We start from the raw sequence: 19,565 nt of genomic DNA, 5'->3' as shown, positions 1-19,565 counted from the left end.
AAAAATACACCGTAACCCTGTTGTGTAAACAGGCTGCACAAAGCGCTGCATTCCCTCTCGCCATCCACTTGACGCCCCCGATCCACTTGCGCGGCACTAGACGACGAATTTGCATCTCAATTTGAAGCGCTTTGAGATCACAGGACGATAATATAATTTTTATCTCGTTATTTTCCAGTGTTCTTTTTATTCGAATTCCTTGTTCAGAAATATTGGTTAGGGCGTCAATCAATCACGTTATAAGCGAAAGCAAAAATTAAATGACACGTGTTTGAAAAGTAACTGGATTTATAATTAACAAGCTGCCCGCTCCGGTTTCGCTCGGGTCTTTAACAAAAATTTCAACGATATTTGACGTTGTTTTATTTTTTTAAATAAAAGAACACTTATTGCGGCATAACTATAATAGTTAGACATATGCTGACGCGACACTTTTTGTAAATAATAATGTGTTCTACAAAGTCGTAGTACATTATTTTATTCTATCATCAATAGTTTTCGCAGGGCAAGCGATGTAAAGAATATTTTAGGTAATTTTTTTACACCTTGGGTTACATTATTGGAGTAAGAATCCCTAATTTTTTTCAAAAAAGATTATAGCCTATGTCACTCGGGAATAGTGTTGCTTCCAAACAGTGAAATAATCTTTCAAATCGGTTCAACAGTTTCGGAGCCTATTCAATACAAACAAACAAACAAATCTTTCCTCTTTATAATATTAGTATAGATTTAACTATAATTTCAATATAAAAGTATCGATCAAACCCAAAACCGCTTTCTAAAGAAAAAATCTAAAATTTGATATAATTAAAATTACTTTTACGGCTTTAATCATGTTACATCCGACATTTCGAATACTTTACAATTTTCGCAGTAGTCTGTCTCTGCGACTCAGTCGTATGTTTGTTTGTCTACGAAAAAACAAAGAATTAAACTAAACCACGAGACAAATATTAGATTTTTTACTCCTCATAGTACATACCTCATAACAGTGATCTCAATCACAAATAAAACGACGATTTTCGCCCGTTTGCTCCTAAACTTTAAATGAGATCATAGTTTGAGGAAATTCTCTGCGTCGCGGGTCACTTTATTTGTTTTTCAACACTTCCCGACTTTGAAGAAACAACAAAACAAAATAGCGATTGTGTTTTAACAACATTTATTTGCTTGAATAAATAATATTTCTGTTCCAGGTATAAAGCAGACGGAATGTTGAACGAAGGTAATTAAATGTGAATATTTATTTGAAGCATGGTAGAAAATGGTAGAATTTTAAATTTAATAATGCAACATACATAATATAATGCACGTTGTTGGTTAATAGTAAATTATTTATCTTTCTAGATTTTTGCATTTTCAAGGTGACGTTTAGTCTTTGTTAGATTAAAATAACAATAACTATTATCCGTTATTCTCTCAATATAAGATTGTATTTCGTAATCACGATGGTGTTCAAGAACGTAACTTCTTAACATCAAAAACTATTTGCTAAGTCTAAGTATATTTGACTTAACGCACTTATTTAAACAAACAAAATTAAATTAGAATGGATGTAGGTTTGATGCCATGATGGTCTTAAGGATAAAACGACTGATATACTTGTATCAAGCGATACGACCTTACCCGTGTTCAAATACCGCAGGCGACTACCCATTTTTCTTGTTTACGAAAGATTTACGCCATAAAGAAACATGAGTATGTAATAAAGATCTGATTTAAAGTCATAAGTCTTCATAATTACTTGCTTTAGGACGTATTGTAAGCACGCGCGGGTGGTTACCTCCGTCCTGTATGTTTAGGCCGCGATGCAGTCATGCGTTTTGATTTCAAAGCCGTCACACAATATGAGATTATCCGGTAGTGGATGCGTTCGCTAAGCGCGGAGACGCTCGGGCAGCTGTTAGCAAATCCCACACTTCCAAGCTGAGCCTTTACCCGCCCATCTGTCCCGGTGAAACTAGAAAGGCTTTCGACAGTAATCTTTCCTTCCTAAAAAAAAGAAGGAATGTGTGGTGTCGTGGGACGCCGGATAGGAACGAAGTTCCTTATTATAAAAATATTAATTTTAAGTTCAATTCGAGGTATAAAGAAAATAATTAGTCGGGTATACATTTTTTATTATGATTTTTTATTGATAAAAAAAGGACTTTACAAAGTTATCAACTTCATTTTATTCACAATGATTTATAAAAAATATATAATAATAATATACAAAGAAACAGCTATTTATTTGAGGAATAATAATAACCGTCATCACTATCGACTATACATTAGACACTGTATAGCCATCATACTAAGACTATACATTAAATAATAAAAATCTTACGTTACGGACGTTTTTTCCCGGTTAGGGTGGTACCCCTGCGCAATTCTAACCCCACTTTTCAACTTGGATGGCTGTCTTTGCATTGTTATATCTTCTTCTCAGTCGGACACTCTTGCCAGAGTGGTCGTGGTTGCGCTGACGCTGTGTGTGCGGAAGGATTCGTTAGGTCGCCCATGCTTCCGAGGTCCGCCCTCCAGACAATACGCTTCCAAGTCTGACGGTTCGAAGGGTTTCTAGTGCATTCGACAATAGTTGCTATGTCTATGGACTACGATGACCACGTAACAGAAACGGACTGTGTGGACTCTGGCAAGTCTGTCAAATGACCTCATCGTATTGACTATTAAGGCACAGGAATACAAAGACTAAATTCCTAGACGACTATGGGATTTCGTGTGTTCACTACCGCTCTGCCACGCGGTGTTGAACAAATTTATGTCCCACTGTAACGTGTCTCTTACACACGGTCGATGTCTCAATTACAACAAAAAATACTATTCCTATTCCGAACACTAAACTAGGATTTCAAGGACCAGCCTTCCGAAGAGCCCGTATATTCGCACTCGGAATACTAAATAAATTTTATTAAGACGCTGTGAAACATGAGCTGGGGGGCACGTGATGCAGTAACTTAACTGGACCGACCAAAAAAATATACTTGTGGTGAGTTTTTAGAAATGGATGGCATGTTTTTTTTTTGCTCTTGTAGGCAGGCGAGCACACGGCTCACCCAATGGTGAGTGGTTACCGTCGCCCATAGACGTCGGCAATGACAGGGGCAGAGCCAACCTGCTGCCTACCCTTAAAAAAAGTATGCGTGTTTGGTAGTAACGACAAGGCAAGATCTTCGACCGAGTGGGTGATATTGCTCAGTAGACCGACTTCCCAAATGTTGTACGGAACACCAAATGTTGCGTGGAAATCGTATATATGAATGAATGAATGAATGATTTATTTTATTTCAGACAACAACAACTCCATATGTGTACATAGTATCATTAAAACATACTTAAAATTAACAAAACCAATCAAATAAAAAAGATACATTTATTAAAAAGAATTATCAGTTGAATACATTTCAAATATTCCATTCAACTGATACTTACTTCGAACCAACCATTATTATTATTATTATTAAGTCCGCAAGTGAACCATGGTACAATGGTTCAAGTACCTTTTTTTTTTTTTTTTTTTTTTTTTTTTATGATTGAAGGATTACTGGTGGCCCGGAGGCCTTTCCAGTTTCACCAGGACAGGTGGGCGAGCAAAGGCTCAGCCAGGAGGGGTGGGAATTGCTAACAGCTACCCGAGCGCCTCCGAAGGAGACCTAACAGCTCAAGAGCAGCTGCTTCGCGAATGAATCTACTACCGGATCGGAATCGCGACCCGCTGAGAAGATCCGGCGAGAAACTCAGCGAGCTGATTCATGGGTTAGGTTGCACGGCGAACTCTTTGTCGAGTTCGGCGAGTACGGTTACCGAGGTCCCTAAGCCTGCTCCTAGAGCTGAAGGCGTCTAGTGCGAAGGTTATTGGATCTGATGGATCCGTAAGGACGTGTCTAGGGCGTCGACGGTGACTGGCTCCTGCATGATCAGGATTCGGGGAGTAGTCAGTGGCGGCTACGATAAGGCGATTATCATGACGCATAGCCTTATCGAAGTACCGTTCCGACGCTGACTTCATGTATTTCTGTATAGATTCGAGGCCCAGGTCGTCGTGTAGGTCAACGTTCCTCACGAACCACGGAGCTCCGACGGCTAACCTGCAAAAGCGGGATTGTAGAGATTGAAGGGTGTCTATGTGCGTGCGGGCCGCGTGAGCGAACACCACACTCGCGTAAGTCATGACGGGCCTTATGCAAGTTTTGTAAAGTGTCACCTTGTTCCGAAGGGACATTTTACTCCGCTTACAAATCATGGGGTAGAGTCTACCGAGAATAAACGCGGCACGGTCACGGACTGATTTTATATGCGGGCGGAATGTCATCGATGCATCCAGGGTAACGCCCAGGTACTTGACCTTCCTGGCCCAGGGTATGGATTGACTAAAGAGAGTAATCGGGGGTGTGAGATTCCTCCTCCTAATACGGGAGGAAATCCGTGTGGAGCTTCCCCTCTGAAAGAGCACCGCAGTACTTTTCGCTGGGTTGATGTCTATGCGCCATTTTCGGAACCACTGTCCTAGGGCTAGGGCTGCGCTCTGAAGCTTCTTCGCGATTAGGGACTTGTTTCTACTGGAATAGTAAACAGTCGTGTCGTCGGCGAATAAAGCTAAATGGGTCGGCGGCGACCGGGGAATATCGTTAACGAATAAGCTAAATAGGAGGGGTGAGAGGACAGAGCCTTGCGGGACTCCAGCTGTGAGAGGTCGTGGGGAGGAGCGGGTTCCCTCGACTCGATATCGAAAAGAGCGGTTCGACAAGAAGTCCCGTATGATGAGCACGAGACTATCCGGCACACCCATGTTGAATAGTTTGAAAATCAAACCGTTGTGCCAGACTTTGTCGAACGCTTTTGCGACGTCGAAGAAGAGAGCTCCCGTGTATAACGGTTTTGGTCGATTAAGCCCCACAAGAATGTGCTCCGTGAGGCGGTGCACCTGTTGAACGCATGAGTGATTTGTACGGAATCCGAATTGTTCATCGATGAGAATGCCCTTGGATGAGACGAAGTCTCTGAGGCGTTTATAGAGCAGACGCTCATACAGTTTGCCTAGAGACATGAGGAGGCTAATCGGGCGGTAGCTCGTCGGATGATTTTTTGGTTTACCGGGTTTATGTATGCCGATAACGTCCGCTTCTTTCCACACCGCGGGAAAGATACAGTTCGCCATAGCGGCATTGAAAATAGATGCCAACATCACGATGAGTTGGACGGGTAGAAGTTTAATAACGCGGTTGGATATACCGTCGGAACCGGGAGCCTTGCGAGGACGTAGGTCTTTGATCAAGTCTTTAACTTCCATCGGGGTGACGGGTGGTAACACATCAGAGGGTGGCAAGGAGGCTCTGCGTTCTACCTCACTGTCTACTAATTCTACATGCACAGGGTCCACGGATTGAGTGCTGGGCGTGCACTGGGTTTGCAATGTATCGGCCAGCAGCTCTGCTTTTTCGTCATCATCGAACGCCGTGAGTCGGCCTGAGGGGCCTACGAGGGGGGGCATAGTTACTACCGTATCCGATTTGAGAGTACGAGCTAAGCGGTAGTAAGACCTTTGGGAGGGCGCGAGTCCTTCTAAGAAATCAGACCATCTGGCATCTCGGACTTCGGCGATGCGAGACTTTACGTCGCGTTGTAGGGCACGCATTCGAATACGATTTTCCGCGGTAGGATACCTGTCGTAGGCGCGTATCGAGGCGTTCTTAGCTCTAAGGAGTTCCCTAATATCGTCGGACAATTTGAAGCGGTGAAGGAAGTCCTCCGCTACAACTTGTTTCGATGACCTATCTAATGTCGAGGTGATGTGTGACGTTAAGATGTCTATGGCTTCAGCGGTATCCTGAGAAGACGGGGTAGAGTCCGGGCTAAACGGTAGCGATGGTGGATCAGATTCAGCTAGGCTGATGCCCAGCGTGTGCCAATCCACCACAGTCCTCGTGACGGGAACGGAATCGGGAGCGCGACCGAGCTTCATAACGACGGGACGGTGGTCTGAATCTAACTCTGAAACTACTTCGATCGAGTGTAAGCGCAGAGTTACGTTTTTTAATAACGCTATGTCGAGTATATCCGGGCGATGCGCGATATTTAGCGGGTAGTGAGTCGGGATTAGCGGAGCGACGATATCGAAGGCGAGATTATCGACTAACGCGTCAAGCCGCCTGCCATTCGGGGTTGTGGTGTGTGAGTTCCACCTAATGTGTTTACAATTTAGGTCGCCCGCCAGAATGACAGAGCTCCCCATGCCGAGCAGCGCCTCGATATCACTGCTTAGAACGATCTTATCCGGTGGAAGATAAACGGACGCGATAACGATCGGCGCGTGTCCCGTCAGTGAGATTCGGCACACTGATGCTTCGATATTAGCGAGCGCGGGAGGATCGAGTGGGATGCAATGCAGGGCTCTTCTATAGTAAATGACGGTACCACCACCACGAGCAGAGAGCCTGTCGTTCCTGACCATGTTATAGTTCGCGATTTTAGGGTCACGGCGCGCGGGCTTAAGTAGGGTCTCCTGCACTAAAAAGATATCAATTTGATGGTCACGCAAAAAGTCAGAAACCTGATCACGCTGATTTGCGAGACCGTAAGCGTTAAAAAAATCCTATCGTTACGGATAGGGGCTTTATTCTACTTATATACGCCATTGACTACCGGCGGAGTGAGGGGAGGACGTACGTATTTAATGACGCGTATACGTCGGCGTATTCTTGCACAACGGCGATAAAGTGTTGTGCAGTGGAGGCAGAGCGAATGGCGTCGCCCAAAGCGTTAACGCGCTCAAAGTTGATCGACTGAAAGAAGTCGATCGCTAAAGCGAGATTGTCGGACGCGGTCGGAGGGCAAGTCGCGGGAGAGGGACGAGTCGCGGGGGCGGGACGAATCGCGGAGGAGGGAGTTGTAGCCGTGTTCATGTACGGCAGCGGTTTCGCCCAGGCCGAGACACTGGGCACCGGCGCCGGAACGAACGCTGGCTTAGCCTGCGACACAGAGGGTGCCGAGGCTTTGATGTCTGGGCCGGAAGCTCGGAGGCGGTTTTGGCGGGCGACGCGGCGATTTATTTTCGGGGCTCGGGGGCATCCGCGGTAATTTGCGGGGTGACCCTGTGTTCGACACAGGACGCAGCTAGGCGGTTCTGTCGCGGTTTTTTGATCGCGAGTGCATAGGGCCGTGGCGTGATCGCCTAAGCACTTGACGCATCGGGGGCGCGCGTGACAGTTACGGGAAGAATGCCCGTATAATTGGCAGTTATGGCACTGGCTAGGTGTGCCTTTCTTGTGTGGGGTTTCGACTGCGATTCCGGAAAGGCTACAGACCGTTCGGATGTTGAATATTTGCTTACCCTCGGGGGTAGGCTGGAGGGCGACGAGAACCATATTATATGGCTCCCTTCCGCGGCCTGTGTGCATGCGGTGTACGGAGTTAACCGGTAGGCCTTGTTCGAGAAGGTCGGCCTTGACGAGCTCGGCATCCAACTCTTTAGGGATGCCACGTATAACGGCACGGAGTTCGCGCTCCTCCTGGAGCGTATATGTGTGGAAACTTATACGCTCCTTACGGAGGTAAGAAGAGAGGGCCCTATGGTCGTCGGATGTTCGAACCTTAATTTGAATGCCGTTCGCGAGGTTACGGGCATTCGTAAAATTGATATTTTTGGCCTTAAGGGCCAGGGAAACTCGTTCCCAAGCTGCCTTCTCTTGAAGGATTACCGGGGGAGGGGTCTGGGCTTTATTTTGTGCCACCGGACGCGGCGACGGAGTGGCACGGGCTGGGGGCGCAACGGGAGTCTGAGGGCGGGGGCGCGACGCGTTCGCGGCTTTGCTAATTTTAGCGGCCGCGGGAGCTCGAGACTCCGCGGCACGCTTCTTACCCTTTTGCACCAGGGTGAATCCATCCGTCGATGAGGCGGGAGCGAGGTCGACCTCCATCTCCGAGTCAGAGTCGGAGGACGAGGAGGCGGGCGCAGGTGACCTACGAGTAGGTGTTTTGGACGGCGCGACGGAGGCCGCGGATGATCGCGCTGCTGGAACGGTGACCACGGCGGACGACGCAGCAGTTTTACTCGCCAGTATAGGCGACGCGGGAACGGCAGGCACGACGGAGGCTGCGGTGCTCGATGCAGAAGCTTTGCACGCAGGTACAGGCGACGCAGGAGCAGCGAGCTCGGTGGAGTCCACGAGAGGGCTCGCAGTGTGATCGGCCTTGAAGGCCTGAAACTCGGAAGTGAGCTTTGGGTAGCGAAGCCGGAGAAATTCCGCAAATACAGCGTCCATGATGTCTACGTGCCCAGGTGGGGCTACCCTGGGTCTTAGAAAACACTCGCCTTGCGGCGAGGCCCCAACTTCTCGGACCTGAGCGGTTCTATTGAACACAGGTGGCGATGCGGCACGATTACTGCAGGACAAAGAAAAATCACAACAAAACGGAAATAACAAAAAGAAACAAAACAATTAAACACTTCCAGGAAGACAGTTTGTCGGCAGATGTACCACGAACACAGAAATAACAAAAGGAAACAAAACAAATAAAAACTTCCAGGAAGAGCACTTAGTCGGCAGATGTACCACGAACACAGGCCGCGCGAACAATGGCCGGGCTAACAAAAGCCGGGCGAACAAAGGCCGGGCGATCGAGTGGTCGATGAGCACGTCCGCGCGTGACGGGTGCCTCTATCGGAATGGTTCAAGTACCGACAGTCATAACGGTCTGTTAATGCCTTCAGGATGCTGTTAGGGCTGCCCCGGACCCCGCGAATCAGGGATGTGCACCTTTTCCGCATGCATATATGCAAGCTTGTTTTGAAAATTCGGACATCTGTCAAATATCTTGTATTCTATGATGGCTACCTCCACACTTGTGTGTTGTGGTTAGTTGTATTAAGTACACGAGGAGCTGTGGCAAGATTTTAGTGTATACGCTGAAGGGTTCACAAGTAAAATAATATCGTCGCGACAGGAAATGGTGTAAAAGTCGTAAAAAGCGTATTTCACCTTGTTTTGTGGTTATTGCGAAAACTTCCCCGTGAGGGTTGTCCATCTTGAGTTAAAATAGAATACAATAAGTTCTCATAAAATCACGACACGTGAATTTGCAAAAGAATAATGATTTTTGTTTAATAATTTTTCTGAGTTCTTACCGAAACAACGCGTTTGGAAACTAATGATTTTACGGTAAGAAAAATACAATTTTTTATTGTTTTTAATTCACTGTATTGCACTAAAATAGTAGATTTTTTTTAATTCGTTTCTATTATTTTTGTATTTCTTATGATAGTTATTCTATTATTTTTGTAGGAAACATTTTAGATATTTTTACTGCCAGACTAGCGGTTGGTAAAACCTGGCCCACCCTTCTGATTCCCGTTTTGAAAGTATTCACGTCATAGCATATATTAGCCGGTAACTGACTGGTTGACTGGTGGTAGGACCTCTTGGGAGTCCGCACGGGTAGGTACCACCACCCCGCCTATTTCCGCCGTGAAGCAGTAATGCGTTTCGGTTCGAAGGGTGGGGTAGCCGTTGTAACTATACTGAGATCTTAGAACTTATATCTCGAGGTGGGTGGCGCATCTACGTTGTAGATGTCTATGGGCTCCAGTAACCACTTAACACCGGGTGGGCTGTGAGCTTGTCCATCCACCTAAGCAATAAAAAAAAAAACGACCTAATATTGAGTAAGCTTGTCTAAAGGGCTAAAGCCAATTTAAAAAAGTTTTTTTCTTTCCTACGTATTCGTTGGTACCCTAAAAGGCTATTCTAGCTACGCGCGGACTGGTAGGTGAGCTGACGGGCTCAACGTGAGAGAATATGCTAACACAAGCCCTAGCAAGAACAGTACTTTGCAGAATCTACCACCGAATCGGAATTGGGACCCACTGAGAAGATCCGGCGAGAAACTCAGTAGGCTAAAAGTCTTTATATTTCTAACTAAAAACTGTTTTTAATTTTATGTTACTTATGAAAATATAATACATAGAACGACATAAATAAACATTACCAAATTCAATTTTGAGTTAAGAAAACTGCAAATATTTTTTATGTTGGCAGCCCTGTTTTGACAACGTAGCCAACAGTAGCTACACATTTATATATCACGTTTGAAGTGTCACAGTTACGATATCAGGGTTTTCTCAGCCAACAATATTTTCTTTCACGGAACCCTGTTCATAATGTAAGCTCCAAAATTGTGTGGTTTTGTCAATTTCCATCGTGCTCCCAACACTTTGTTGATGTTTAATTAATAAGTTGTTGTTAGAAGTGCTTTGTTCTTAAAGGGATCGGTGTTGAAACGCTTCAGGCACTTTAGATACTTTAATGTATAATATTTTGATATAATACATTAACATTATGTTTACTAACACGGAATCTTGACGTAATATGACAATTTTGTCAATATACATATATTAGTGCGTTATCAACATCAGTGCTTAGTACACGATAATTATTCTTCTTTTTCTTCAACTTATCCCAATAAGGTGGGGTCGGCACAGCGAATTTTTCTCTTCCATTCTCTTCTATCAGCCGTCATCTCAACACTCACTCCGAATAGACACTTACGACGTAAATACGCCACCCACCTTGAAATATAAGTTCTAAGATCTCAGTTATCGTCATTCACACACTCCATCCATGTCTTCTTCGGTCTACCTCTTCTCCCTCTACCCGAGCACACAATAACTATTAGTTGAAATATATTATTTGGAAGCACTGAAGCAACTATAAAAAATATTATTTAACTGGTTCTTGTCCCAATTCTTTGTTTTAGTAAGTGCTTAATATTTCAAATAACTAACAAAACTAACTAAAAAATGTGGTGTGGCGGCCTGAAATACATATAAAAAGAGGACTGATTAAATAGAAAATTAGATTGCATACATAATTATAATAAAACATTACTTATATAGATAATAAATAAATATAGTAGACAAATATGTATAATTAAAATGTATAAACAGATTATGTTTAATATCTTGATTTAGTATGCAATTATTTACACATCGTTGTTATGACAGAAGGCGAACACACAATCGTGTAAAAATCGCATGGTATTATTTATACTATAATATAATATTATAATTATAATATAATATTATAAAGAGGAAAGATTTGTTTGTTTGTTTGTATTGAATAGGCTCCGAAACTACTGAACCGATTTGAAAAATTCTTTCACTGTTTGGAAGCTACACTATTCCCGAGTGACATAGGCTATAATCTTTTTTGAAAAAAACTAGGGATCCCTACTAAAACTCCAATAATGTTACCCAAGGTGTAAAAAAATTACCTAAAAATATAATATTATAAAGAGGAAAGATTTGTTTGTTTGTTTGTATTGAATAGGCTCCGAAACTACTGAACCGATTTGAAAAATTCTTTTACTGTTTGGAAGCTACACTATTCCCGAGTGACATAGGCTATAATATTTTTTTAGAAAACTAGGGATCCCTACTAAAACACCAATAATGTTACCCAAGGTGTAAAAAAATTACCTAAAATATTATTTACATCGCGTGCCCTGCGAAAACTATTGATGATAGAATAAAATAATGTACTACGAATTTGTAGTACACATTATTATTTACAAAAAGTGTCGCGACAGCATATATCTAACTATTATAGTTATGCCGCAATAAGTGTTCTTTTATTTAAAAAAATAAAACAACGTCAAATATCGTTGAAATTTTTCTTAAAGACCCGAGCGGACCCGGAGCGGGCCGCTTGTAAAATATAAATGCATGCGCAAGTAAGGATAGTAAGTAAGTACTTGTACGCGGTAACGATACGCGGATACGCGGTAAGTAAGTAAAATTTCTAACACGAAAAAAAATCAAAATTAATTTAGATTCGCATTCGATTTAATATATGAATACGTACTAAGCATATGTTCAGGAATGACTTCCACGTCTTATCCTTTAGGCCACGACGAAGTTTCAAATTGTGGCAAATGAGTTGTTTTGCAGATCTTCGAATTAATTTTCGTTTAAAGTTTAAAGGTACTACGTAAGAGCTTTTAGTTTGGTCTATACGTACTTAACTAGTCTTCGTCAAACAGGTATTTCGTTTAAATTTTCATCGCAAATACCTAACAGAAAATATGCATATCTTATAATTTAAATAAGATTTTCAAATTGAAATTCGTCACTCTCTCTTCACCTCCATTATAGCTGACAATAGTAAATTGGTGAAATGGAGTCAAATAGCCACTTCTCTTAAAATGAATTGTCATTCGCCATCTCGACCAATTAGGAGGCGCTGAAATTACGTTCGTATTAAAATTGTCATTTCTATTCAGATGCTGTTATTAGGGAGGGCCCTTTTCGAATTCAAAAGGGGTCAAAATTTATGGAAATTAAGTTTCGTGATTCCTTTTACACAGATTTCAATTTCTCGAGATTGTTAAGGGAATATCTACAGCTGTTTAAAATTGATTTATCTTATTAGATTTCACTCGTATTATAATGGAAATCGATTGAAGATTGATACAAAGATTCGCTGTTATGCATTTTATTTACTTAAATAGGTAGTACTCAACAAATGTTCACGATTGACTTCCACGGTGAAGGAATAACATCGTGTAATAAAAATCAAACCCGCAAAATTATAATTTGCGTAATTACTGGTGGTAGGACCTCTTGTGAGCCCGCGCGGGTGGGTACCACCGCCCTGCCTATTTCTGCCGTGAAGCAGTAATTCGTTTCGGTTTGAAGGATGGGGCAGCCGTTGTAACTACACTTGAGACCTTAGAACTTATATCTCAAGGTGGGTGGTGCATTTACGTTGTGGATGTCTATGGGCTTCAGTAACCACTTAACACCAGGTGGGCTGTGAGCTCGTTCACCGATCAAAGCAATAAAAAAAAAACGAACTCGCGGCTGCTGCCCACGGACACCGCAACTTAAAGCTGCCAAATGTCGATACAAGCACGAAAATCTCACATAACTACCGAAATGGGTTTTCTATTTTTTTTTCTAAAATGAAATATACGGACCGATTTATAAGGTAGTTTTGACTTTGGTATTACATAAACTTTTGTCGAAGATAGTGTAAAATCATTCAAAGAATTGTATGCTTTTCTGGAAACTACACGCATTATAATTTCTTTCAATATTTTTATGATGCCAAGGTAGGATTTTTTTTAAATATATATCTAAAAATCATTGTCCGCAGAATAAGAAAATAAAAAAATATATACATACAAAAGACATAAAATACGCAAAAAGTTGATATAATAGTGAAAAACTTTGGAAAGTGGTGTTATTATTGTATTGCCATCATAACTTGGCCGTTAATTAGCTACAAACAAAATAAAAAGTAATCATAATTATGTTCGTAATTTCCATTCCAAGATATTTCTACCAAGGTAATTTCTATATTTGAAGCTACAAAAAAAATAAATGTATATTTCAAAACACACCGGCGACCGTCCGGAGTAATAAAAAACCTTTGGTACGAATCCACCCCTTAAGGCTTAAGAAAAAAGCTTCGGATGCCACCACCCGAGACTACGTGTCATGCTTTTAACGATGGAGCCACGAAACTAGCGTTTCTATGAAAAAAATTTGAGAGTGGAAGCTAACTGATTTTTTTTTAAATATTAATATTTAATTAAATTTCATAGTTGTTCGTAGTGTAAATGTGTTATTATCATAGAATATACGGATTGATATTAAAAATTAGAGTAGTAAACTTGATCTGTGATTTTAAAATCAATCAACGCCCTATGAAAATGACTGTTCTGGGATTTATTATCTTTGAATTAAATTAATAATTACAAATTTTTAATTTATCTCGTAAAAATAAAAACACAATATAAGACTTTTTAGTAGATTGAGTCCGACTTATTTTAAATCTTCTGTATATATCCATATATAATTCTAGTGTACGTATGTATGTCACTGAACTCCTCCAAAAAGGCTGGACCGATTTGAGTGATTTTTTTTGTATGCGTTTGGGTAGCGCCCTAGAAGGCTTAGATTTACAAACCAGCCTGGCAGATAGTGCTATAGTCGGTATCTAGTTTATTTTATATATATACTGCAAATAAACGGCTGAATCGACTTGGAATGAATTTTTGTGTATGCAGGACAACATCTGTCGGGGCCGCTAGTATTCTATTAGTTTTTCCTAAAATTTGAAATTCGAATTACGGTTTTATAAAACCTTCATCGTACGTACTTTCTTGCCTTAGTGATTAAATATGTTATGACGATTCGAATTACCGATTCGAGCCGCCAGTTTCGGGGCCCCACCGTTAATGCCGTATCGATCCGGTAGTTTGGCAGCGGTTACAGTCGGTGCCATGCGAAACACGTCATTGTCCTCGCGCCCTCGTTTGCGGGCTTGCAATACTGTTGCCGTCTGGTAAATACCTAAATAGGAACATTCTTAATACATAATATCCTTGTTCTGCATTCGTCACTTGAAATCTCGGCGTTATATATGCTATAACACCGATGAATTAAAAAAATCTATTGTAATTGCTTCCAGTATACTTTAGATTTCGTCACGTGACTCTGAAACTGGGTTGTATGACTGCTTCGAGCCAGACAGAGACAGGATAACAGTACTGAATTGTGCGACCTTAATGTTCTCTAAACCCGTACAAGGTTTTTTATTACCGTAGTAGGCAGACGAGCATACGGTCCACTTGACGGCGAGTGGAGGTCGATCATGGACATCAGCAATGCCAGGGGCAGAGCCAAGATTTAATTCTACCTTACAAATTACTTAATCGAGATAATAAACTTTTTAACAATTGATGATGGGAGCAAAATTCTCGCGAGATACATACATACATACTGGGAAACTCAGAACTCATGTTACAGGGGAGCGGCGGCATTTGCGTTCTTGGTGAACGTTCTTCCGAAAACTACTTAACACCAGACCGTGAAGTCGTCCGCCCAACTAAGCGTTAAAAAAAATACGTCGCATTTCTTTTCATCGCGTTTAAGGTGTATATTTTCGAACGCGTACTAGAAATGCCAGTTTAAAATGTGTTTTCTTATTTTAAGTATTATGTGTACTTGCGTAATTTTTTGTGCTGTTTAGGCTGACACATTCATGAATAAGTACTAGTAGCTAAAGCATTATTTAGGCTGGCAAGTACCATGTGTTGGAGATAAATCAAAATAACGCAACAGAGATGTTTCATAAGTTAAAACGAGACAGCAAATAGAGCATTCCAGGGAAGTATTTTTGTGAAAACAGTATCGCATGAGTGATAACGTAATGGAGACTTCTCGTTGTCTCTTTTCCACGTATTCTACTTTCGATAACGCATCTCTTTCATTTTGTCAAGAAAACAAATTAAATAATTAACTCATTAAGTATTATTAACAAGCGTTCACCTTTTAAAAGAAAATATGATCGTCTAGCAGTCGAAATTCCACCATAACACAAACACCTTAAGATTTAAATTAATTTTTTGTACTACAGCTTTTCTCTTGTTCGGTCATTGACCTTTCTTTTTCTTTGAAAATCAAAAGAATAGATTTTTTTGGCACCTCTCAAGCTTGTCAAAATGTATTTTTAAAAAATCGGTTGACAAACATCAGGAGAAAATGGCACTGGACTGTTTTCATATACAGTTTCAGCTTCAAAAATTATTATTGTAATATATATATACATTTGCATGATAAAATATTTTAGTATTTATATTAATTATTTGAGCATGTCTTAAAATCGATGTGGAATCTAGAAGACAAATTATACTTAAATGTTTACATATTATTTGAGTTTGACGGGTTTTGGAAAATAATATAGAAAAAGAAACACATTTAAAAAAGTGCTAATAGTACAGGTACGGCCATTTTAAATTTATAGTTCTTAAAAAAAGAAATTAATACTATTTTGTCTCGATTTAGTTTGTCTTCTAGACCATCAGTTATAGATTATTTCGGCATCCGTTATGTTTTACCAATAGAAAGCATATTATTTAGAATAATAAATATAATGACGTATTTATGATGTTTTACTTAATCATTTTTTTAAGTTATAACATTTTGCTAACGATGCGAACAGTAGGTAAGTTTAATGACGCAAGAGACAAAGGTCAAACTAAGGGCGGAAGTGTGTTAGTTTTAATGATACTGCCTCTAACATCAACACTGAAGATGTTAGTAGCGGTTTTTTGAGAAGATCGTTCTGAATTGGAAAGAAGTAAATATCGGATTAATTTCACATTTATGAATCTTGTTCGTAGGACTACAAATCTATTCCTTTTTTATTCATTAACTGCATTAGATGAGCTGTTGATTACACAGTTTACCTGTTACATAGTAGATAGCCAATAAAGATTACAAAGGGAACGCCGTCACCACACTTTAGGACATGTCGGTAAATTCTAGAAACATCGTGGCCTAAAAGATAAGACGCCAGGTATCGAGCGATGCAAATGTACCGATGTTCGAATCCTGCAGGCACCTATTCAAATTTTTAAATTAAATACGTACTCACGTTCACGACTAACTTCTACGATCACGAAATTCGCGTAATAAAAATTAAAGCTGCAAAAGATATAATTTTTGAAGTGAAACTTCCTTATCGGCGTTGGAAAAAAATTTACCGTCACGTTTTTCGGTTACGCGTCACATTTTTCCGTTACGCGCCATCTGTTTTGTATTCATGTCTATGATAATAAAATCCTTTTGTTTAAACTTTATCTAATTTAACTTTTTTGTATTCATGTCTATGATAATAAAATCCTTTTGTTTAAACTTTATCTAATTTAACTTTATTTAACCAATTTCTAGAAAGTTGCATGTAGATCATTTTTCGAAAAATAAGGCCATAAATAAGTTTCACTTCTTACGTGTGTACACTAGTACACGCACACATTTTTGTATTTACTTAATTGTAATTTGCGTAATCATTAGTGGTACGGAGTCTTGTGAGCTTTCATACCACCACCCTTCCTGATTCTGTCGCGAAACAGTAATGCATTCCGGATTGAAGGGTAGAGCATCCGTTGTACTATAGAACTGAGACTTAGAACTCATATCTCAAAGTGAGTGATGGCACTAACGTCGTTTGTATCTATGGGCTCTGGTAATAACTTAACATCGAGACAAAAAAAGCCGGAATTTACATATTCCTACTGCAATAGAATCATATGTACTGGCTAGAAGAGTAATTAGTTCCTTTAATTATTCCTGATTAGTCAACTCAAGGCTAACGATTCCTAAGCGTCTAATCCAGTGTTTGCCAACCTTTCTTGTGCCATGTCCCACTGTAACATTTCTAAAATTTTTATAAAATAACAAATGGATTTGTTCACTTAAGAAACATAAATTATATATTTTAGGAATAAATCACTATGAAATTGTTATCAAAACATAGTAAGTAATATTTTAAAACGTATAATAAAAAACTGAAATTAAATTCAATCTTTCAATTCGATTCTAATTATGGGCTCCGGTAACCACTTAACACCAGGTAGGCCGTGAGCTCGTCCACTCACATAGGCGATAAAAAAAGAAAAAAATAAAATCAAATTCAAAATAATTTTAATATATATTTTCTATATTCATTTAGCACGATTTGCCCCCCTTTAATTATCAAATTGCCCCCTTGTGGGACGTGGGCTCCACGTTGAGAAACACCGGTCTAATCCGTCACTGTTCGTAAAAACTCTACATAAAACTACAATACAATAGGTACTACCATTGTATTGTTTTGTGCTACCATCGATTAGGCGTTGGTTGTGAATATCTACAACAAGATTATAATATGATAATCAACCTCTATTATCGCCTTCGTAACGTCGGCTACAATAAACCGCCAAGCAAAGTCACGGCGCAAGCCTAGGTTGAGTACAAAGTGGGCGTACCCATATGTATTTTTATTATCGAACCGTTTGCCGCACTGAGTTCATAACCGGTTTTAAAACGTCTTTCTTTGACCAATGTTTTTGAAAAAAAAACACAAATCAATTCCCGTGTCCAGTAAACGCGTGCCGAACTTACTTACCTAGTATAAGTAGTATAGGTCGATACAAATAATGCAGAGGCATCGTTTGCCGGTAGAGGCGGTGGCGCGGTGAAGGTGGAGGCGACATGAGCGCGGTCACGCTGCGGGCGGACGGCGCGGGCGACTCAACGCCCGGCTCCGACGTCGGCGAGCGGATCACGCGTCTCTTCCCCAAGTGCCGCCCTAAGAACATGCAGCACCAGCACGATAGGTAATGGCGGCTGCGTACGTAACTGCGAGCTTGACGCGCCTTCCTACAGCGGGAGCGGGATATCGCGTAATGCCACCCGATTTGCCGATTTGATAGGAGAGTGGGACTGCGCTAGGGATGTGGAAAAGGCGATGGGGTTGCGCGGTACCTTCTCTAATCCATTCAGACTGTTCAAACTCGCAGTTATGAATATAGTCGATTTAATTATTCACTTGCGCCGATAAATCGAATATAATGTCATCTAGTAAAATAACACTAATTGTTGTGAATAATTTATAATTGCCATATTTATCTGCGCAAGTAATGACACCTTTCGATGACTTGTTGCACTAAAATATTGATTAATACCAGTAAGCATGAGAACACCGAAATTTCAATTAGAGCACGTTAACTTTGTTTGTATGTATTTTTAGTAATTTTAGCAGATGTTTGTAAAGGATGTTAGCGGTTTATGCATTTAATACTTTAATTAAAGTTTTACTTGGAATATATGGTGTGTATTTTTTCTCGGCATAGGTGATGTCCAAACGAAGACCAGAGCCCCGTTGACACTAAAACATTTACTGCCATCTATTTTTTGACTTCACGTTTGAAATTCGACCTTAATCACAGACACCTGAAGGCTTACATTCATTTTATGTTTAAAAATCTTTCATGAGTTTTGGTGTTGAGAATCTTGTGGGAGGTTTTTTACGACAAAGGGAAGATCTTCCACTGGGCGGGCGATATCGCTCTGTAGATCGATGGTCCGAATGTTGTTGTTCCGAACGTGTATATATGCAAGCTTATCTTGAGAATGTCGTAAGCGAGATTCATCTGTCAAATATCTTGTGTTGTAAGATAGCTACCGCTACAATCTTAAAAAGGAAATATACAGTTTCCGAGATATTAATTGTTAATACAAAATCTCGTCGCTAGAATTGAAGAAAAAAGAAAAAAATATATATAAACAGATCGATTGACAGATAGAAGAGACGTTTTGTTTTTGCCTACTTATGTATCGATATTCGACCTAAAACAAGATCTACTTTAATTTGACCGCAGATTTACTGGTGGTAGGACCTTTTGTGATTACTGGTGGTAGGACCTCTTGTGATTACTAGTGGTAGGACTTCTTGTGAGTCCGCACGAGTAGGTACCACCACCCTGCCTATTTCTGCCGTGAAGCAGTAATGCGTTTCGGCTTGAAGGGTAGGGCAGCTTTTGTAACTATACTTGAGACCTTAGAACTTATATCTCAAGGTGGGTTGCGCATTTACGTTGTAGATGTCTATGGGCTCCAGTTACTACTTAACACAAGGTGGGCTGTGAGCTCGTCCAACCATCTAAGCAATAAATAAAAAAAGATTTTTCATTTAGAGATTTTCTAAAAAAAATACGAATAAGATTTTCGCACAGCC

The 19,565-nt window shown here is 40.6% G+C and overlaps 1 protein-coding gene across 5 annotated transcripts in view; it reads left to right on the top strand.

The window, feature by feature from the left end:
* The window catches only part of LOC105842463 (uncharacterized), a 193,485-nt gene that overhangs the window by 132,429 nt on the left and 41,491 nt on the right, over window positions 1–19,565 (top strand). For 3 of the 5 annotated variants that reach the window (XM_062668539.1, XM_062668542.1, XM_062668538.1), the window contains exon 3: window positions 18,013–18,165. In XM_062668539.1, coding sequence (XP_062524523.1) covers window positions 18,013–18,165 — 153 coding nt within the window. Of the gene's footprint in view, window positions 1–1,196; window positions 1,226–18,010; window positions 18,166–19,565 lie in introns of all 5 variants that reach the window. The other 2 variants (XM_062668541.1, XM_062668540.1) reach the window with 2 other exon arrangements.

The sequence above is a fragment of the Bombyx mori genome, chromosome 5, assembly GCF_030269925.1.
Source record: "Bombyx mori chromosome 5, ASM3026992v2".
In the NCBI taxonomy this organism is placed as follows: domain Eukaryota; kingdom Metazoa; phylum Arthropoda; class Insecta; order Lepidoptera; family Bombycidae; genus Bombyx; species Bombyx mori.
This window is presented reverse-complemented; position numbering and strand designations above follow the sequence as displayed.